General features: G+C 40.6%; 4 protein-coding genes across 6 annotated transcripts; 3 read left to right on the top strand and 1 right to left on the bottom strand.

Annotated features, from left to right (window-relative positions):
- The first annotated feature begins 6626 nt into the window (after positions 1–6626).
- On the top strand, positions 6627–9130 carry LOC103404213 (kelch repeat-containing protein At3g27220-like). The gene is made up of 7 exons (XM_008343103.4): positions 6627–7061; positions 7343–7531; positions 7664–7893; positions 7981–8151; positions 8284–8389; positions 8507–8713; positions 8798–9130. The coding sequence occupies exons 1-7, from the start codon at positions 6831–6833 to the stop codon at positions 8960–8962; spliced, it is 1299 nt and encodes a 432-aa protein (XP_008341325.3). The 5' UTR covers positions 6627–6830; the 3' UTR covers positions 8963–9130.
- A 1302-nt stretch (positions 9131–10432) lies between these two features.
- Positions 10433–14110, top strand: LOC103404214 (uncharacterized). 3 transcript variants are annotated; one of them, XR_011577674.1, is made up of 13 exons: positions 10433–10948; positions 11057–11132; positions 11245–11450; positions 11555–11641; positions 11719–11811; positions 11982–12136; positions 12239–12323; positions 12414–12500; positions 12584–12703; positions 12795–12896; positions 12978–13149; positions 13245–13475; positions 13651–14110. XR_011577674.1 is itself a non-coding variant. In XM_029097120.2 (12 exons), exons 1-11 carry the CDS (start codon positions 10577–10579, stop codon positions 13143–13145), a joined length of 1551 nt encoding a protein of 516 aa, XP_028952953.2. In that variant the 5' UTR covers positions 10433–10576; the 3' UTR covers positions 13146–13149; positions 13689–14110. The 3 variants fall into 3 exon arrangements, 2 of the variants coding, with proteins under 2 accessions (XP_028952953.2, XP_070672373.1); XM_029097120.2 differs by lacking the exon at positions 13245–13475 and having other exon boundaries at positions 13689–14110; XM_070816272.1 differs by lacking the exon at positions 13651–14110 and having other exon boundaries at positions 13245–13486.
- On the bottom strand, positions 14075–17360 carry LOC103404215 (COP9 signalosome complex subunit 3). The gene is made up of 11 exons (XM_008343105.4): positions 16924–17360; positions 16457–16572; positions 16109–16355; positions 15857–15914; positions 15666–15755; positions 15467–15532; positions 15220–15309; positions 14891–15049; positions 14686–14807; positions 14503–14575; positions 14075–14428 (listed from the first exon to the last, which is right to left on the bottom strand). The coding sequence occupies exons 1-11, from the start codon at positions 17103–17105 to the stop codon at positions 14360–14362; spliced, it is 1272 nt and encodes a 423-aa protein (XP_008341327.3). The 5' UTR covers positions 17106–17360; the 3' UTR covers positions 14075–14359.
- A 1116-nt stretch (positions 17361–18476) lies between these two features.
- On the top strand, positions 18477–20294 carry LOC103404216 (uncharacterized). Its single transcript, XM_008343106.4, has 3 exons — positions 18477–18941; positions 19035–19384; positions 19914–20294. Exons 1-3 carry the CDS (start codon positions 18694–18696, stop codon positions 20072–20074), a joined length of 759 nt encoding a protein of 252 aa, XP_008341328.1. The 5' UTR covers positions 18477–18693; the 3' UTR covers positions 20075–20294.
- Positions 20295–20344: the final 50 nt, after the last annotated feature.

The raw sequence follows: 20344 nt of genomic DNA, 5'->3' as shown, positions 1-20344 counted from the left end.
GATATACTGATCGAAGTGTGGAAAGTCTTGGGAGAGACAGTTATAGCATGGCTCACTGACCCTTTCAATAGGATTTTGAAAACGAAGAAGATGCCAACTGAGTGGCGAAAGAGCACTTTGGTGCCTATCTACAAGAATAAGGGCAACGTACAAAATTGCATGAACTATAGGGGTATTAAGCTAATGAGTCATACAATGAAGCTCTGGGAGAGAGTCATTGAGCATAGATTAAGGCAAGAGACACGGGTTTCAGACAACCAATTCGGGTTCATGTCAGGGCGCTCAACCATGGAGGCAATCTATCTCTTACAAAGATTGATGGAAAGATATAGAGATGGGAAAAAGATTTACACATGGTTTTTATAGATTTGGAAAAAGCGTATGATAGGGTCCCAAGAGACATTATTTGGAGGATTTTAGAGAAAAAAGGAGTACGAGTAGCATATATCCAAGCTATAAAGGATATGTATGAAGGAGCAAAGACTGCCGTAAGAACTCATGAAGGACAAACCGAAAGCTTCCCCATAACTGTAGGATTACATCAAGGCTCATCCTTAAGTCCTTACCTTTTTGCGTTGGTAATGGATGAGTTAACATGACATATTCAAGATGATATTCCTTGGTGTATGCCTTTCGCAGACGATATAGTGTTGATAGATGAAACTTAGGAATAGGTAAATGCGAAGCTTAACCTTTGGAGAGAAGTGCTGGAATCTAAAGGTCTTCACCTAAGCCGATCAAAGACAGAATATATGGAGTGCAAGTTCAGTGCAAATGGAGGCCAAAATGAGTTAGGGGTGAGGATCAAAGATCAAGAAATACCAAAGAGCGATCGTTTTCGCTACTTATGATCTATCTTTCAAAAGAACGGAGAATTAGATGGAGATCTTAACCATAGAATACAAGCTGGATGGATGAAGTGGAAGAGTGTATCCGGCGTGTTGTGTGACCGCCGTACGCCACTGAAGCTCAAGGGAAAATTTTATAGGACATCAATAAGGACGGCGATGCTGTATGGCACAGAATGTTGGGCGGTGAAGCATCAACACGTACACAAAATGGGTGTAACGGAGATGAGGATGCTTTGTTGGATGTGTGGGCACACGAGAAAGGATAAGATTAGGAATGAGGATATCCGAGGTAAAGTAGGAGTAGCCGAAATTGTAAGAAAATTGAGAGAAAATCAGTTACGGTGGTTTGGACATGTGCAAAGAAGGCCTACTGACGCTCAGGTTAGAAGATGCGACTACGGGACAGAGGTTTAGGGCCGGAGGGGTAGAGAAAGACCTAGGAAAACTTTGGAAGAGACTATAAGAAAAGACTTAGAGTATTTGGATCTAACGGAGGACATGACACATGACCCAGCATAATGGCGTTCTAAGATTCATATAGTCGACCCCACTCAGTGAAGAAGGCTTTGGTGTATTTAACACAATACGTTGAAATGAAGCAAAACTTATTTATTAATATCTCCGATAAGTTACAAATATGTACATATACATGAGTCAAAATAAACAAACAAGAGGGAGCCTTCACAAAGGTTGCTTAGGAGAAGTCTCAGCAGTCGGTAGAGCCCCAGAAAGAAAAGGCATCGGAGGGGGATCATTCAGAGCCTCAGTACTGGACAGAACCCTAGAAGGAGGAGGCATCGAAGGTTGATCATTTGGAGCTTCAGTACGCGGTACAGCCCTAGAAGACGAAGATAATAAATGCCTTTGGAACAAACCTACAAACTGCTGATGATCAAGTAAAACCTGACCATCAGATTCCTTCATCTGGTCAAGCTTCATCTTCATGTTTGTAGCATAGTCATGTGCGAGCCGGTGCGACTGTTTATTCTCATGCTTGAGCCCTATAATCTCTTGTTTGAGACTCATCACTTCAGCCGCTAATGATTCAACTTGTCGGGTTCAAGCAAATAGTCGTTGGGCCATATTAGACACAGAACCTGCACACTGAACACTTAGAGCCAGAGAATCCTTAACAGCCAACTCATCAGACCATTTGGAAAGTAGTCTGTTATCTTTGGGAGTGAGAAGGTTCCTGGCCACCACCGCAGCAGTCATATCATTATTCATCACGGAATCCCCAACGGTAAGCGGACCAGTAGGGGATAAGAATGATGGGCGCCATATGTTTTCTGGAGAAGGCGTGGCTGCCTCTTCAACGAGGTTCAAGTCAAAACGACGGTCGGATGGGCCAAACATTTTCAAAGGTGTTGAAGAGAGAAGAGGTCGGACAAATCAAGATCTTAGAAGTGCAAGAATGAAGCTTCTACTGGTGAAGATTCAAGTGTGCTTTGGAACTTAATGTCAGCCTCTATAAAAATCTGCACTCGACGGAGCTTCAGAAATCGAAGAGGCGCCTGCCCAGAAATCGAAGAGGCGTTTGCTTTCTCAAAAGCTGGGCTGCTCAGAGACCACGAGGGCCGATCTCAGAAATCGAAGAGGCGTTTGCTTTCTCAAAAGCTGGGCTGCTCAAAGACCACGAAGGCCGATCTCAGAAATCGAAGAGGCGTTTGCTTTCTCAAAAGCTGGGCTGCTCAGAGACCACGAGGGCCGATCTCAGAAATCGAATAGGCACATGCTTTTTTCAGCCTTGTCAGCATCTGTCACATGCACACTCAGCTTTGCTGAAATTACGGGCATTCTGTTGAAGATTTCTGGTGAAGTAGAAAGCACGTGAATCTTACTGTTCAATCATCCACTTTCCACACGCACCATCAGCTCATGGGTACCATATATAACTTTGCCAAAGATCTCTGACAAAGTTTAGACACGTGAAGCTTGCAGCTCTCACTACATCGCTATGACCAAGAAGGGTAAAAGAATAGCAAAGAAACAGCACTAACAAAGTTTAGATACATAAATTTTGAAGGTCTAGCTACCATATTATTACCTACAAGGGTAAAGGAACAGCACCGCTGCTGGATAATTGGAAAGTCCTTGTGTGTCAACCTCTGTGCTCTGTGGTAAGGTAGACTAGCAAACATGCCCAACCTTTACTTACATTCGAGAAAACACTCCCAACAAGATTGCTTGCTCCAAAATCGAAAGGGCACCGTCCTCCGAATCTTGAAAGCCAGACTCCCAACATGATTACTTTCTTAAAAATCGAAGAGACACCGCTCTCCGAATCTCGAGAGCTAGACTCTCAGCAGGATTGCTTTATCAAAAATCAAAGAGGCACCGTTTTCCGAATCTCAAGAGCCAGATCTCTGACATGATTGCTTGTACGAAAACCGAAGAGGCACCGCTTTCTCAACTTCGAGAGCCATATCTCCTTAGATAAAACTTGTTTGTAATCTTCACATGCAACATCAGCTTTCCAGATACCACAGACCATTTTTTCAAAGTGCTTTGACACACGTGAAGCTGACAGCTCCTACTACCGTGCTATAACCAAGCAGGGTAAAGGAATAGCATTACTACTTGTTGTTAGGGAAACTCCTATATATGTCGACCTCCATCCTCAACGGACAGGCAGACATGCAAAAATGCCCAACCCTTCCTCATATATGAGAGGGAACTCCCAACGAAGCCTCTCGAAATACTCAGCTTTCTTTCCCCCCGATAATACCTCTGCAAACAAGCTACACAAGAGCAAGAATATCTCATATCATCAGGGTTAAAAGCAAGAGTATCCCATATCATGCTTTTTCCCTGTCTTTTCCTTTGACCTTGTTCTTACCTGCAAGACAAGGAGAAAAAGAGCAATCAATCACCACTTGGAATCAAGCTTCTAGTCAGGAACTGACTGCCTGGAACCCCTTATCTGATTACTTACCTGGCATTGCTCTCGAGTACCCATCTTCAACATCTTATGCTTCCAGAGAAGATACCACATTTGCCTGAGTAACAGATAGAGAAAGTGAGAATGATACAAGGAAGCATGTGGAGACAAGCGTAACAGAACACGTGCCGATACATCCACTACTTTGTCAACAGCAAAAGCATCCCATATCAGCAGGGTCGAACGTACTCTAGATTTGATGGACGTGTTTTGACCCTCAAATTCTTCAGTCGGCCTTATACTCTGGAGGAAACCAGAAAATCCTCCAGCCCAGTTCAAGAATAAGCCTGTGGAAAGTTACTTCTTCAAAAGCAAAAGTATCTCATATCATCTATTCTCATTTTCTTCTCTTTATCCTTCATGCTGCCTGCAAGATAGGGAGAATGAGAACAATCAGCCGGAACTCGAAATCAAACTTCTGATCTGGGACTGATTGCTTGGAGCTCTGATTGCTTACCTTGTCTGTCACCTCTTTCAGCAGATCCCCTAGCTCGGCGACTTGGGGGGACTCCTACTACATGGTTTGTATCGCGCTTGACCAAGCCTGAAACTACAAGTAAGCTTCAAGTGAAATTGATACATTACCTTGTGCATCTCCACCAGTTAAAGATACCACCCCTGGATGGAGAAAGCGTACTTCCAGAAAAGACGCCACATCTACCTATGAGACAGTTAAGGCAAGTGAAGACGAGAGCCTGCACCTATGTCATTTGTACTAAATCATTCACTTGTACTCACTAAAGGAGAGCTTGAACCTATGTACTTGCGTAAACCCTTCACAATTAATGAGAACTCCTCTACTCCGTGGACGTAGCCAATCTGGGTGAACCACGTACATCTTGTGTTTGCTTTCCTGTCTCTATCCATTTACATACTTATCCACACTAATGACCAGAGTAATCTAGCGAAGATCACAAACTTAATACTCTCTGTTGTACCAAAGTCCTCACTGATTTTGGGCATCAACAATCCTTAAGTCCTTACCTTTTTGCGTTGGTAATGGATGAGTTAACATGACATATTCAAGATGATATTCCTTGGTGTATGCTTTTCGCAGATGATATAGTGTTGATAGATGAAACTCAGGAGGGGTAAATGTGAAGCTTAACTTTTGGAGAGAAGTGTTGGAATCTAAAGGTCTTCGCCTAAGCCGATAAAAGACAGAATATATGGAGTGCAAGTTCATTGCAAATGGAGGCCAAAATGAGTTAGGGGTGAGGATCGGAGATCAGGAAATACCAAAGAGCGACCGTTTTCGCTACCTAGGATCTATCTTGCAAAAGAACGGAGAATTAGATGGAGATCTCAACCATAGAATACAAGCTGGATGGATGAAGTGGAAGAGTGCTTCCGGCGTGTTGTGTAACCGTTGTAGGCCACTAAAGCTCAAGGGAAAATTTTATAGGACGACAATAAGGCCGGCGATGCTGTATGGCAAAGAATGTTGGGCGGTGAAGCATCAACACGTACACAAAATGAGTTTGGACATGTACAAAGAAGGCCTACTGACGCTCTGGTTCGAAGATGGGACTACAGGATAGAGGTTCAGGGCCGAAGGGGTAGAGGTAGACCTAGGAAAACTTTGGAAGAGACCCTAAGAAAAGACTTAGAGTACTTGGATCTAACGGAGGATATAACACAAAACCGCGTGCAATGGTGTTCTAGGATTCATATAGCTGATCCCACTTAGTGGGAAAATGCTTTGTTGTTGTTGTTGTTATTGACATCTATTCCGGGTTTTGTGTTCAGAGTTCGGAATTCGCAGATTGAGAGATTCGGATCATTTAATTTCAATTTTACACTCCTTATTAACCTATTTTACTGGCTACTTGTACAATGATCTAAAAACTTGAATAACTCATATCTTTTTCTTTCTCTTGAACAGTCTAATTTTCTCGATTTACGGGCTCCAGAATCTCATTTCCTTATAATTGTGCTCTCATTTCCAAATGTTGAGCTTCGTCAATGTCGAATATGGACTGGACCTATGCCTATGGTATAGAGTGGGCTTATTATGGATGGCTTGTTAGGGCCCTGGACGTCGCTTGTAAGGAGTAAAACACAATATAGACCAATCATGAGAAGAGAAAAACTTGTGTAGGGATGCTTCAGTTCGTAGCCGTCTCTCTTCAAAATATGAGATATAAATAGTCAGAACCAGATCCCATCCGAACCTAAATAAACTGTGCTTCCTAAGCAAAGGATTCGGACTGTTAAAATTTGATCCAACGGCTACAAACAAAAGGCATCTCTAAAAGTTATAATAATTGTAGCCGTTTGATCAAATTTCAATGACCCGGATTCTTTGATCCTTAGACTCAATTTATTTAGGTCTGGAAGGAATCCGGTTCCTAAACAGTAAATAAAGAAATGAACTTTGTACACGAAATTGCTTTTATGCTCATTCTTAATTATTTATTTAATTTTTTTTAGATACATTCTGTTGATGTACAAAACCGGAGGTCTTGGTACAACTTAAATCCGACCGTGAATCTGTATGAAATGTAAATAACACAAGATGTATCGTAGTTCACCCCAAGGTTTGGGCTACATCTACACTGATATTGTATTTCTGAGAGGATTGTGAGGGAGAGAACCTCTGTAATGTGAGAGGGTGAGGGGGCTTCAGGCCTAGAAGTTGGCCTCCCCTAATTGTGAGGGTGATGAGTCCTTTTATAGAATAAAGGCTCCTCATTTATTACATATTTGCCAATTTCTTTATCACATAATTACATTTAAGTCCCCCGAATATTTGTACGAGATTTAAATACGAGATCCTAAATATGGTATAAACACATATAAGATTATCTATCGAAGAAATAAAAGAATAGGCTAATTTTAATTCGAAAAAGGAAAACCAGAAAGAAAGAAAAAACAATTAGCCAAGGGGCGGCAGGCACATGCGAAAGTGAATGGAAACCATTGGCGCCCAACTCTTTTGCTCGTCTGAATTCCTCTTCGACGATTTTCTCCTCTTCCAATCACTCTCTTTTCTCTCTATAAATATTTTCCTGCGCATTCATGGCTTCCGATGAAAAATGACAAGATTTACGGCCCCAGATCAAACTCATCATTCTCCTTTTTACGCGGCCAAATGGGCAGTTCTCACATCTTGCGCGGTTCTGCTCGGAGTGGCGCTCGCTGCAGATTTCCTCTGGGCTTCTTCTTCCTATTCTTCCTCTGCGTATTCCTTGATTGCTTCTAATTTGGTGCTTGATAAAGCTGGGACCTTTGTTGTACCAGATGCCACCGCCAATGAAGCTAATGTGGTGAGCCAATTGCATCAAATGCCCATTTTTCTGATACCAATTTGGATTTTTTTTAATTGAATTGAATTTTCAGCCACATTGTTTCAAATTGAATCTGGGGTTCTGGGAATTTAGAAGAAAAAGATGGGAAATTTTTGCTTGAGACATGTAATTTATGTTGTTTTGGAATTTGGGTAGTTGGTAAATATCTGAAATTTTACTGTTTCCCATATACAAATGGGTTTTCTGGTTTTGTATTTTTGTAGTTGCTGGATGGTTATGAATTTTTTTCTGATATGCAGAAAGGAGTTGTGAAAGAAAGAAAGGAACGTGCTCCGCAGAGATTATTGTCTGGAACTTTTGCTGATATAGCTGCACCTGAATTACCATGGGAGCCTATGCCACCAGCACCCGTGCCTCGTCTAGACGGAGCTTCAGCACAGATTAAGAATCTCTTTTACGTGTTTGCGGGATATGGAACCATTGACTATGTGAGGATCTTTATCTATCTTGCGCTTTTCTGTTCGAATGCCTGATGAATTTAAACCGATTCAATAGTGCAATGTGATGTTCCTTTCAAATTGTTGGTTTTGTTGTTCATGTTACACGCCTTCGCGTTATAGGTGCACTCTCATGTCGATATATTCAATTTCACTGACAACACATGGGTGGGAAGGTTGGATACTCCGAAAGAGATGGCGCATTCCCATTTGGGAGTGATCACTGATGGAAGATACATATTTGTGGTATCAGGCCAATATGGTCCTCAATGCCGAGGGCCTACAGCTCGTACATTTGTGCTGGACACGGAGACAAAGAAATGGAGCAGTTTGCCCCCATTACCTTCACCTAGGTATATATTTTGGTTAAGTCTTGTGTCAATCATGCTATGCCATACTCTGTCAAAATACATATGGTTAATTTAACAGAGAATTTGCAGGTATGCTCCAGCAACTCAACTGTGGAGAGGCAGACTCCACGTGATGGGTGGCAGCAAGGAAAACCGCCATACTCCCGGCACAGAGCACTGGAGTCTTGGTGTGAAGGATGGAAAAGCATTGGAGAAAGTGTGGCGGAAAGAAGTACCCATACCACGCGGGGGACCTCACAGGTTTCTTGACTCTACCCCTGATATTTGTATTGACATCAATTTTAATGACCTCAAAATTTTCCTCTCAGAAAAACTTGAATCCTGTGAGTTCGTTTTACTGTTTTCTAATCGTGATAATCAATCTTCTAACAGGGCTTGCGTAGTGTACAATGATCGCCTTTTCGTAATTGGTGGTCAAGAGGGTGATTTTATGCCCAAGCCTGGGTCACCAATTTTCAAATGTTCACGCAGGCACGAGGTATTATCGCGTGTTCATTAGACTATCTACCGTCCTTGGATTTTATCAGCTAGCCATGATGTTCATGACTTATCCCTGCTACTATCCTCCTTATAGCCTCGATTCTTACTGTTTCAGGTGGTTTACGGCGATGTTTATATGCTGGATGACGAAATGAAATGGAAAGTTTTACCTCCTATGCCAAAACCAGACTCTCACATAGAGAGCTCTTGGGTTCTTGTCAACAATTCTATCATCATCACCGGCGGGACAACAGAAAAGAACCCGGTGACCAAAAGGATGATCCTCGTAGGCGAGGTCTTCCAATTTCGCTTGGACAACATGGTACTATTCTTCTCCCATCACTAGAAACTTTACATCAGAAATCATTCATTGTGCTGAAAATTTCTGTCTACTTATATGTTGCAGACTTGGTCAGTGATCGGAAGGCTTCCCTACCGGATAAAAACCACGTGCACCGGTTTCTGGAACGGTTACTTGTATTTCACGTCTGGACAGCGGGACAGGGGACCGGATAATCCACAGCCTAGGCAGGTCCTTGGAGATATGTTTAGGGCCAAGTTGCATTTGTAGTCCAATTTTGTCACCTCAACCATTCGCACCTCCTTGGTTGCTAATCGGATCATTTTTGTTGATTTTTTTTCTCTACCTAGATCGTTGATCGATAGATGTTACTTTCGAACTTGTGTACACAATTATATACGAAAACTGTGAGTAATCAAATTTGCCTTTCATTTTTCATTTGAGTAGCTATGACAATCGCATTTACAATGTATTGGCTATTTATGTATTTATTTTTTTAGAGAAAATTGAAGCAATGATCTTGAATTTTGGTTCAATTTGAGTTTTGGCTTCTGAACTAAAAATTCGTGAGTACTAGTTCTTGAACTTGTTATAATGTGGATCAATAGGTTTTTTTGGCTAATTTCATTAGAGTTTTCGTCCAAAATAAAGATTTTAAAGAGGTGAAAAATGGATAAAAATTCTAACAAAGTTAGTCAAAATGATTATTGCTCAACATTATTACAAGTTCAGGGAATCGTAAATTTTTAATTCAGAAATCAAATTTCTAAAATTGATAAATTAAAAGACAATGGCTCCATTTATCTCTATTTTTTTTTATAATTATATTGGTTTAGAGTTATTTTGCAAAGTTAAGCAAAAGGAATGTGCAATTTTAGGATAAGAGAAGTTCGAGGACTTGGGCTCGTTGGACATTGTGTTTATAGTTATGGGCCTTATGGCACTTTGCATAGGTTTATCAAGAGTTATATGTGTGCTATCTCATCCTGTTTGACTTGAGATTGGCTTTTTATTTAAAGTGATTTTTAAGATTGACATAACTTTCTATTTCGGTTTTGATAATGAATATTGATAAAAATGGTTTATGAGTTTATGCAAAGTAAATCATTTTGGTCTTTATATGAAAATTTGTCAATATTCTCATTAAGGGATGAGTTGATTTGACAAAAATACCCTTTAAAATGTGGTCATGTGGTCGTTCATGTGACAGTTAACGAGAGGTTATGGACATATTTTTTACGAAATGATCAAAATAATTTACGATGGGCAAACTCATGGACCACTTTTATCGATTTTCATTGTTAGAGATTAAAATGAAGAGCTATGTTAGTCTCAAAAACTATTTTGGATAAAGCCCTTTAAAATTAGAACTTTTAAGTATTAGAGTATGTAATACCCGTGTGAAGTCCAATAATCACACGACCCGAATGCTTAGTCACCTAAAAAGTGAATTTTAGTAGTGCTAATGGTATTTGAAGAACTTTTATTTAGGGAAGATAAAACATTTACCTCCTCTAATCATTCTAATTAATCAAGCTCAAATAAGACAATATTTAAGATCTTGAGACAAATAAATACAACACTGAAATATCATAGAGATTGTTGAGCATGTTCGAAAACGAGCACACGCCATATATTATTATATAATATTTTTTTTTACTAATATAATAACATATGACTTATCGTTATGTGTTTAGACAAAAATCTCTCGAAATATCAAATAACAAAAATTAAATTGTTTGTTCATGAAATCATCCTCTGGCAAGTTCCCAGCTGTGAGTGTGAGTCCACACAACGGTGCCAAATTCCGCGCTGGTATCCCTCCAATTCCCCCTCACTCCCTCTCTCTCTCTCTGTGAATTGTTCAAATCCCACCACTCCGCCATGGAGCTCAGTCCTCCGCACCACCGGTGCATTTGCTTGGAGACTGTTCGCTCGTCCTCCTCCTCTCACCGCCCTCTACTCGTTTCAATTTCGCCTCGGAAGACCAGGCTCCTCTGGTCCGTACCTTCTCTCAGATCGATTCGCCGGAGAAATCTGTGCTCCGCCTCCAGCTCCGAGACGTTGGTTGGGTCGCGGAAGGAGGACGGCGGCAAGCACCGTCAGGTCGTGAGCAAGAAAGACGAGGAGGAAGACTTGAAATCTTGGATGCACAAGAACGGGCTGCCTCCTTGCAAGGTCGTGCTCAAGGAGAAACCTTCCTACGACGAGAAGCTCCGGCCCATTCATTACGTTGCTGCAAGCGAAGATCTTGAGGTGATGGACTGATTAATTTAATTCATAAGTTCATTGGGTTTTAGTACTTTGAGTTTCTTGGTGATGGGTTTTTATTTTTTTTGTTCTTTGAATTGTTGTAATTGCTAGGTTGGTGATGTTGCATTTTCGGTGCCGGATTCCTTAGTTGTGACTCTGAAGAGAGTGTTAGGGAACGAAACACTTGGTAATGTGCGTTGTTTATTGTTCGATTTCTCGACCTTTCTAAATGAATGTTCGTAGTCAATGGGATATGGGGGGCATACATTAATGTGTATTTTGCTTGTTTTATTTTGCAGCCGAATTATTAACTACGAACAAATTATCGGAATTGGCATGCTTGGCATTGTATCTGATGTATGAGAAGAAACAAGGAAAGAAGTCATTTTGGTATCCCTATATAAGAGAGCTTGATCGTCAGCGAGGGAGGGGTCAGTTAGCGGTGGAGTCACCCCTTTTATGGTCAGAGGCGGAACTGGCTTATCTTACAGGAAGCCCCACAAAGGTATCTTATGCTACGATCGCTGTACATGCTTCTGTTAAAGTAAGTTATGGAATTCTTCAGTAATTCAAAATGTTCTACCTTACCTTCTTGTGGTGATGAATCAGGCTGATGTTCATGCAAGGGCCAAAGGAATTAAAAGGGAATATAACGAGCTTGACACGGTCTGGTTTATGGCTGGTTCCCTATTTCAGGTATTACTCGAGTGTCTTTGACTGGCACCAGGTTGTTGTAGCCAATGATATGGACTTAAATTTACTTCATTTTTCAGCAATACCCATATGACATTCCTACGGATGCCTTCCCTTTTGAGATATTCAAACAAGCTTTTGTTGCGGTTCAGTCTTGTGTGGTGCATTTGCAGGTAAGTTCTTCATTCCATTGGTAATATATTTTCTTGTTACAATTAACTTACACAAAAATAAGAAAAAGGGTATAAATAGTTTCTTAAGTGCTCCACATCCCTCTTGGTGCCGTGCATTTCTAAATCAAGCCCTCTGGATTGCTTACATATTTTTCCCCTTTCCGACACAGAAAGTTAGTTTGGCTCAAAGATTTGCTTTGGTTCCTCTTGGGCCCCCATTGTTAGCTTATGGAAGCAACTGTAGGGCAATGTTGACAGCTATTGATGGCGCTGTTCAACTAGTGGTCGATAGGCCATATAAAGCAGGGGAGTCTATTGCTGTTTGGTATGTTATTTGAATTTTTCAAGATTATGTAGCTGTAGCGTGGCCTTATCATGTTACTGCCGTGTAGAAGTCATTAAAATGTAATTTGGTAAGATATTGCAGGTGTGGACCACAGCCCAATTCAAAGTTGCTTATAAACTATGGTTTTGTTGATGAAGATAATTCTTATGACCGTTTGGTGGTTGAGGTAAATTCTGCACAATTTCATAACTTGCCGGTTCTGTTTATGTCAAATGTGTGTTTGTTTGAAGCATCCCATATTTCCTATGTGTTCCAGGCAGCTTTGAATACCGAGGATCCACAATACCAAGATAAAAGAATGGTTGCACAAGGAAATGGAAAACTATCGGTACAAACTTTTCAGGTGTGTACTTCAAACTATTTCCCTTAAGAAAGTTATAACATGATTTTCTGCATTAGTTCTTTAATCTGCCTCATTGCTTTCAGGTATACGCGGGAAAGGAAAAGGAAACAGTCTTCGATATGCTTCCCTATCTGCGACTGGGCTATGTTTCAGATCCTTCAGAGATGCAGTCTGTTATCTCTTCTCAAGGTCCAATTTGTCCGGTAAGTTAACATTTATGTCTTTCGTCTTTAACGAGGCCAAAAATTTTATGGTGATAAATGACATGCACTGCTGGATGTTATAAACTTGTAGGTGAGTCCTTGTATGGAACGAGCAGTGTTGGACCAACTTGCTGATTATTTTAGAACGCGGCTGGCTGGCTATCCAACTACATTGAGTGAAGATGAGTCTTTGGTAATCTTGGCTCTGTCAAATTCGTTGCGATACCAGGTTATTGCTAGGTGAATCCAAATTAATATCCTCACTCTTGCGCAGTTGGAAGACGCGAATTTGAATCCAAAGAAGCGAGTTGCTACACAGCTTATCAGACTCGAAAAGAAAATGCTCCATGCATGCCTGAAGGTGGTAGTTGATTTGATAGACCGGTTACCAGATGACACTGTATCACCATGCCCGGCACCTTATGCCCCTTCTTTGAAGTAAAAAGGTGTGCACGTTGCTTATGTATTTGTCATTTGCAACTAACCATATTTGATATGGACGAACTGCGTGCAAAAACCACTAGTTTCTTTTTTGTGCAAGACTATGGAGCTTCTGTGCACTACGTGATTTATTAGTTCAAGTGGGAGAACGTAACGCGGTTAAGTTGACGGAATTTTGTGAATGCTGGGATACGGGCAAAGAGAGTGCGCGTGGGAACAAATGTTACTGACTTTTACCCAAATTCCAAGTTTATTTCCCTCATCCAAACATAGTGAATAATCTGCAACCGAGCGTGGGGAAGCTAAAAAACTATTCGAACTCTATTTATCCGTATCTTTCTGGTACACAACATATGATGTCTTGTTTCCTTGAGAACTGATCATTACTTGTGTTAGTTTCCTCGACAATATTTTACTGCGTTTGTCTGTTTGAATCCGTTGTCGTTAGGGGATTTCTGAAGTTTTACCCTTATTGCGTTTGCTTTAACGTTAATTTCTGATTGCAGCCTACTAAGTTCCTTTCCAAAACCATTTATTTTTGCAGATAGATCGAAGGAGAACCGTAATATTTGTCCGTCGCTCCATCAGGCATCAACGAGGAGAGAATCAGGCATATTTGTATTCAGTAACCTGTAAATTCCTTTCCGCTTGCTTGTCAGCATACAATATGATTCCACCCGACAGTCCCCCATCGTCTATTCCCCCGATTTCATTTTCTTCCTCCCTTCAGATGAATGCGGTGCCAACTGAGAACCGCCTTGTGAACGGAAAAAGAACAAAGAGAAATGGAAATGGTATGAAGGATGCATGCCTTGATGATTTTGGTAGCAGATGTAATCTTGGTCATTCTCTGTATATGCGAATTGGGATGACCAGTCTCTTAGTCCAGTTGCGTTCAATGTACATTACTGAGTTCAGAATATGCATACCTTTTGAGTAAAATGTAATCTGTTGATTTCCTTGCCACTGCACATGCATAATTTCGGCCTTCGCTCAAAACTCATCAAAAGAAAAGCTAACATAAAGCATGTTCAAAATTGGTTCCATAAATAGACGGTAGCCAGAGACATCTACTACTCGTTTGGGAGAAAATGACTCATAACTTTCCGTCTCTTTGCACAATAAGTAGCCAAAAATAACAATTTCGGTGCTGCAGCATCTTTGTCCATCGCCATTCTCAACTTCAAGTCGATATGTTGAGTGATACTGCTTGATTCATATGTTAAACTTCTGGGGGACGCCATCAAAATCATCGAAGTCAAATCTATGCCGCTCTCTTCCAGTCTGAACATGTATGCAGGTATTAGTCTGATTAACTACTAACTAGTTTAGTAACACAACGGAAACAGTTCACTCACCTTTGACAGGAACAAAGGATCGGATGTGATGGTTTCATCAATAGCAGTCAGCTTCCTTGATAGTGCCATTATCCTGGATGGAGTGGAGAGAAAAATAAAATGGTAAAAACGATGTGCCACCGCCTCTCCCACAGACAAAAGAAAAGAATAATGCAAAATGTTATTGATATCCAAACAATTTACCTCTGTATTGATGAGTCAATATGTTCAATCATGTGACAGGTTTTATATTGCTCAGGATCCTCAAGAAATCTAACCATTCCATCCTTCTGGTTAATTGTTGCGAATATCTCACCATCTTCAATCTATACTTTGATAAAAGATAACATTAGGGTACAATACAAAGATTTGCGATTCCAATACTTTATTGCTAATACTTTTGATTTACCATTCGTAGCACATGCATTTCTGCTTCCTTAGCGCTGTTTAGTTGAACGCTGTTGGCTATGTCTTGAAGGGAAAGAGTCAAGTATGTCTGAGTCAGTCTCTGAATGTTTCGCTTATACATGGAAGATATAACCTGCTTCACCAGTCCAAGATTGTTGTCCTAGGGAAAAACACAATTCCAAAGCCTAATTAAGAAGACTGAAGAATTTGAGTCAGAGACTCGTAGGTTACAGAGAGATCATGTTGCATCATCTTTTTTCTTTGACACCATGGATTCAACAAACAACTAAAGTGAAAAACAACAGGATGAAATCATCATAAAAAACTCACATTTTCATACTTTTCCCTGTATTTGTCAACCAATGCCTCCAAATCTACAATTTTTCCACTGACATAGCAGTTTGCAAATTCAATGTAGGGCTGCTCGAAAGGGAGTTAAAAGCCAAATAAAGTCATTAGAGCATGTAAGTTTAAATGCTAGCCCACTATGGAATGACCGATTATATCAGGATTTAAATAAAGCAATCCATTTATGAAAATACATGTAGCAAAGAGCAGCGCTCAACTTTTGCATTACCTGACAAAAGTTCTTTAGATTCCTCTGAGCTACTGAAGAGGTGTATTTAGGAAGACTGGTAGAGAACTGTCACCAGGAAAAGAACAATCATCAAATTTTCCTCATATAAATTTACAGTGCAAACAGATGAACTCGTCAAGTCAAAATGATGTCAAATTAAATCTAAAGGTAGATGGATCTATGAGAAGAAAAGGCATACATTCCAATTGTGAATGAGTGAAACCAATATATGCTTTTTGTACGCTTCGACAGCTATAGCATTAACAACAGTCATTGGAGACGTTACAACCTGGGAAATATGATTTGCGATTAGAATGGACAAGTAAATCAAACTTCTTATAGAAGATAACTTAAATATATAAGAAGGTAAACTGAATATAGATCACAGACATTGTGAAGAAGCTCCAACGCTTTGCGAAAACGCTTTTGTCCTATGCATATCATCCCCCTACAATGATGTCAAACATGAAATAGAGTCAGAAATTTCCTGAGCAACACAAAATCCCCAAAGTGAAACATGTTAACAAAGCAAGGATACTTCCAAGAAGAAAATGAAAGTAATTTCCTCAAGAATTAAAAACAGCTAACTTAAGTGAAAGCAAACTGAAACAAAGAAAACACTGTGAAGAAAGAGCAACCGACCCGTAATAGCAATAGAGAAAAAGATCCCTTGGCTGATCAACCTCAAATATGTCATCATCTAAAATAGAATATCCAGCTTTATAGGATTTTGACAACAAACAAAGAAGAAGAAACTCTGGATGCAAAGAAGTCAAGTGTTCCGAGGAGGCCTGAATTTTCCGAATGGCTGTCAGCATCGGTGCCACACCTCGCAATGGTGCTTCAATTAGCATAACTTGATCTTTGAACCTCTTGCAAACAGATATGACTGCAAACCAAACAAATCAACGGAAAGAGAAACGACAGGTGCAGTTTAACAGCATTTAGGCAAGTCGAATAAATAAGTAAAGATGAATAGTGAATACATACATTTATCAGGCTGCAAACGAATCTGCTCTGCAGCACAGGAATTGATAAATCTGGCAATGGGCAAGACCAACGCACTCGCCTGCTCCTTTGAAATCGAACCAGATGAGCATGCCTCCCTGCCACCGCATTCACAAACCCATGATACAGTCAGTTTCACCGATTTTCAAATGCTGGTAACTAGTAACCACGCGGAATTATAAACAAATGATTCACACGCTATACATGCTTTCGACAATCAAACTTGTGATCTCAAATGCAATTTCAAGCACTGACAGAGTTCTTAATTCAGAGTTCGTAGAATTTATTAAAAGATGCATCCAAAATCGTTTACTCAATCACCAAACAGTGGATTAGGTCACACAGTTCCCGCTCTCTCTACCCCAATAATATTGCATCCAATACCGAAAACGAAAAATACACGAATAAAATTCGAAAACCAGAAGTGTTAGAGTGACGAAGAGGCTCACAGGATGTAGAGGTATCCGAGAGAGTGCTTGGCAGGGTCGAGCTGGTCGAGAACGGGAAGCAACCGAGTCGACTCGGCGTAGAGCAACTCCTGCGCTTGCTTCAGAAGGGCGTGAAGGTGCAGGATGTCGCCTGAGCTCGAAAGCCCTTGGGTGTTCGCCACCAGAGCTTGCACGGGCTCCATGGTTTCCGGTCGAGTTTCCGATTGCTGAGGACCCGGGAGCGGAGACGAGAGAGAAAGCTTCGGGAGCTCGGTCTCGGTTTCCCCGTGTGTGTGTTTTTAGTGTACGATTCGATTCGAAACACGATCAATGAAACACGGGGATCGATTCGCCCATTTAGCTGAATTGAGTGGGGGCGGTTCGATAAGTAAAACTCGGTTGAATAAAGGAAAGGTGGAGTTTTATGACAAATGGTCCTGAAATTGAGCTACTCCGATATTTGAAATTGAAATTATCAATGTAATATTTGAACATGAATGTCGCAAATTAATACGTTTATGTTAAAATTTTGTCAAAATTTCTGTTAATAGGTTGACGTGGTAAATTTTGATTAGACTTGTGAGGGTTTTTTAGCCAAAATGGTTCATAAGGTTTGCATAACTCTTCACTTTGGTTCTTGAAATCAATAGAATTGGTCCCGAGTTTGTCTACAATCAATCATTTTGGTCATTCCATGAAAAATCTCTATAAAATAAACATAAAATAACAAAAATACCCTAAATTATTTTTTTTGTCAAATTTTTTTGGCCTATTGTTTATTAAATTGAGGATATATTTATCATTTTGATTCTTATTTAACATAATTTTTTTCCGAAATGATTGATGATAGACATTCTCATATACCACTTTTATTAATTTCAAATCTTAGGGACCAAAGCGAGGAGTTATGCAAATCTCATGGACTATTTTGGCTAAAAAGCCGACTTGTGAGTCCATATATATGACACGTCAACACATGAATAGAAGTTTGACAGAACTTTAACAAAATGATTGCATTGATTGGCGCCACTCATATTCAAAGACTACATTGCTTATCAACAGAAAACCCGCATTGCCCTCTTCAAGTGGACATAAATTTATGATTCACTGTATTGAAGACATTTTGAAATCAGAAATGGCCGATAACTTTTCTACTTTGTCCAAATTGAAGATTACTCATGGAAACAAAAACTGTCCCTTTTAATCCTATCAGTTTTTGTGGGAGCTAAAGAGATATATTTTCTTCATGACTAAACTTCAAGCTGTACAAAATATAGAAGTTCTCATCCATTTATGTTTTCAAAATATCTTCGATGTAGTGAATATTCCTATTCAAGTTAATCCTCCCCTATCAAACAAGGCCTTAGAGTCACGTTTTAAAGAAGTTATTCACATGCTATCGTAAAGTGAGACGCAAAATATAGTCAAGAGAGTAGGGCGGATTATCTCACTTTAATTGAGCCTATAAAAACCACCTACCAAACTAAGCCCATTCAATAGAGCCCAGTAATTAAAAAATGCCCATTTGTTCGGGGCCTAAAAATAAAAGTAGGCCCAAAGTGAAGGGATATCTCTCTCTTTTTCTCTTACTGGGAAGAACTGGATCCTTCTCTTCTCGCTGTCTCTCCTATTTCTCTCCTCATAGTTTTGCTCTCTCTCTGTCTTCGAATTTGAACCCCAATTCGAAATTCACTCCCAAATTGGTCGACGCCATTGACAACCACAGATATCAATTTCGAGTTTTTCTCATCTACTTGTTTGGTGACGAATACCGGAGAGTGAGAGAGAGAAATGGCGGACTATCACTTTGTGTACAAGGACTTGGAGGGAGCATCGACTCAGTGGGACGACATACAGAGAAAGCTCGGGAACCTTCCCGAGAAGCCACCGCCGTTCAAGCCGCCGAAGTTCACACCGGCTCAGGACGAAGCCTCCCTTCCCAAAGACAAGTCCTGGATCGATGAGAAATCCGAGCAGGACCTCGAAGACCTCGAGGACAATCCCGATCTCGACGACGATCGCTTCCTCGAAGAATACAGGTCCTTACAGTTCAATTTGTTTTTCTACCGAATTACTGCTTTATTTACTTGAAATTGAGACCGTAAATGTGAAAAATTTGGCGGGTTGGACAGGAAGAAGAGGCTGGCGGAGCTGAGAGAAGCAGCCAAAGTTGCAAGGTTCGGATCGGTGGTGCCGATTTCGGGATCGGATTTCGTGCGGGAGGTGTCTCAGGCGCCGCCGGATGTCTGGGTGGTTGTGATTTTGTACAAAGAAGGAATCGCCGAGTGCGGGGTTTTGATGCAGTGTATGGAAGATTTGGCGACGAAATATCCCGCTACAAAATTCGTCAAGATAATATCGACGGACTGCATTCCGAACTACCCTGATCGGAATGTTCCGACTGTTTTAGTATACAACAGTGGGAATGTCAAAGCTAACTACGTCGGCTTGCAGAGCTTTGGCCGCAGATGCACACCTGAAGGTATTTCACATTTCTTTTCTTTATACAAGTGATATTTACTTTAAACCAATCTAAACAGCAGGATAGAGTTCGGACTCGAGTGCGTAGAGAAACATATTATGTAGTTACGCTCATGTCTGCGATGAAATTTTAAGCTTTTAACTTGATTAAGTTAACATAATGTGTTGTTTAGAACACGAATTACTGTGAGAAATGGATTCAAGATGACATGGACTGTGAGGAAGTGGACATTTTTGGTTTGAGTACTTGGTGCCAACAGAAATCCTTGGCGCAAAAGAGCGCAGTGGCGTTCTAGGATTCATAGAGCCAACCCTGCCTAGCCAACCCTGCCTAGTGGGATAAGGCTTTGTGTTGTTCTAATCTACGGGGAGGGGGATTGGAACTTGGGTGACTGGAGCAGATACGCTGGAAGTTGTGGCCTTTTGCTGTACATGATTAGTATGTTGAGGCTCTTGATGTGAACCGTTGTTGTATTGCAATGCTTAAAACTCTTTTTGATGAAGTTTTCTGTGCTGTGCTGATATATCAGGTGTGGCATTACTTCTGTGCCAATCAGATCCTGTACTTAATGATGGCCTGAGTGGAAATGATCGGTCGAGGCAAGCTGTGATCGATGGAGTTCGCAGGAGGTTTATAGAGAAGGTTGTGACAGAGCATGAAGACGTTGATGATGGGTCCTCGAGCGATTAGAACCCCAGTAACTTTATATTGGTTTGTGTACTAGTTTTGGTTTAGAACTTTTTGAATTGGTTTCTGTAAGAGTTTTTGAGTTTAGAAGTGAATCAGATGACACTCGTTTGTGCTTCTTTCTTGTTCGTGTACGGCGTGTTTGGTTGCATTGTTTGTGAAAGGTTATGATTCTGATGTGTTAACTTGAGTGGAAGAATTGAATGAATTTGATTTTTAAGAATCGTTAAGCAGGTAGATTAAATCAAACTCATCCAACGACAGAGCACAAAT

Source organism: Malus domestica, chromosome 17 (assembly GCF_042453785.1).
Source record: "Malus domestica chromosome 17, GDT2T_hap1".
Classification (NCBI taxonomy): Eukaryota; Viridiplantae; Streptophyta; class Magnoliopsida; order Rosales; family Rosaceae; genus Malus; species Malus domestica.
This window is presented reverse-complemented; position numbering and strand designations above follow the sequence as displayed.

What these genes read in the sequence shown, in the direction of transcription:
- LOC103404216 (XM_008343106.4), top strand. Translation starts at nt 18,694, where the DNA reads ATGGCGGACTATCACTTTGTGTACAAGGACTTGGAGGGAGCATCGACT. An exon ending in CGCTTCCTCGAAGAATACAG is followed by an intron (nt 18,942 to 19,034) that starts GTCCTTACAGTT and finishes CGGGTTGGACAG; the next exon opens with GAAGAAGAGGCTGGCGGAGC. An exon ending in CCGCAGATGCACACCTGAAG is followed by an intron (nt 19,385 to 19,913) that starts GTATTTCACATT and finishes CTGATATATCAG; the next exon opens with GTGTGGCATTACTTCTGTGC.
- LOC103404215 (XM_008343105.4), bottom strand. Translation starts at nt 17,105, where the DNA reads ATGGAGCCCGTGCAAGCTCTGGTGGCGAACACCCAAGGGCTTTCGAGC. An exon ending in TCGTTTGCAGCCTGATAAAT is followed by an intron (nt 16,356 to 16,456) that starts GTATGTATTCAC and finishes TTTGGTTTGCAG; the next exon opens with TCATATCTGTTTGCAAGAGG. An exon ending in ATTGACTCATCAATACAGAG is followed by an intron (nt 14,576 to 14,685) that starts GTAAATTGTTTG and finishes CACTCCATCCAG; the next exon opens with GATAATGGCACTATCAAGGA.
- LOC103404213 (XM_008343103.4), top strand. Translation starts at nt 6,831, where the DNA reads ATGACAAGATTTACGGCCCCAGATCAAACTCATCATTCTCCTTTTTAC. An exon ending in AATGTTCACGCAGGCACGAG is followed by an intron (nt 8,390 to 8,506) that starts GTATTATCGCGT and finishes TTACTGTTTCAG; the next exon opens with GTGGTTTACGGCGATGTTTA. An exon ending in AATTTCGCTTGGACAACATG is followed by an intron (nt 8,714 to 8,797) that starts GTACTATTCTTC and finishes TATATGTTGCAG; the next exon opens with ACTTGGTCAGTGATCGGAAG.
- LOC103404214 (XM_029097120.2), top strand. Translation starts at nt 10,577, where the DNA reads ATGGAGCTCAGTCCTCCGCACCACCGGTGCATTTGCTTGGAGACTGTT. An exon ending in CTGCAAGCGAAGATCTTGAG is followed by an intron (nt 10,949 to 11,056) that starts GTGATGGACTGA and finishes TGTAATTGCTAG; the next exon opens with GTTGGTGATGTTGCATTTTC. An exon ending in CTTGTGTGGTGCATTTGCAG is followed by an intron (nt 11,812 to 11,981) that starts GTAAGTTCTTCA and finishes TTTCCGACACAG; the next exon opens with AAAGTTAGTTTGGCTCAAAG.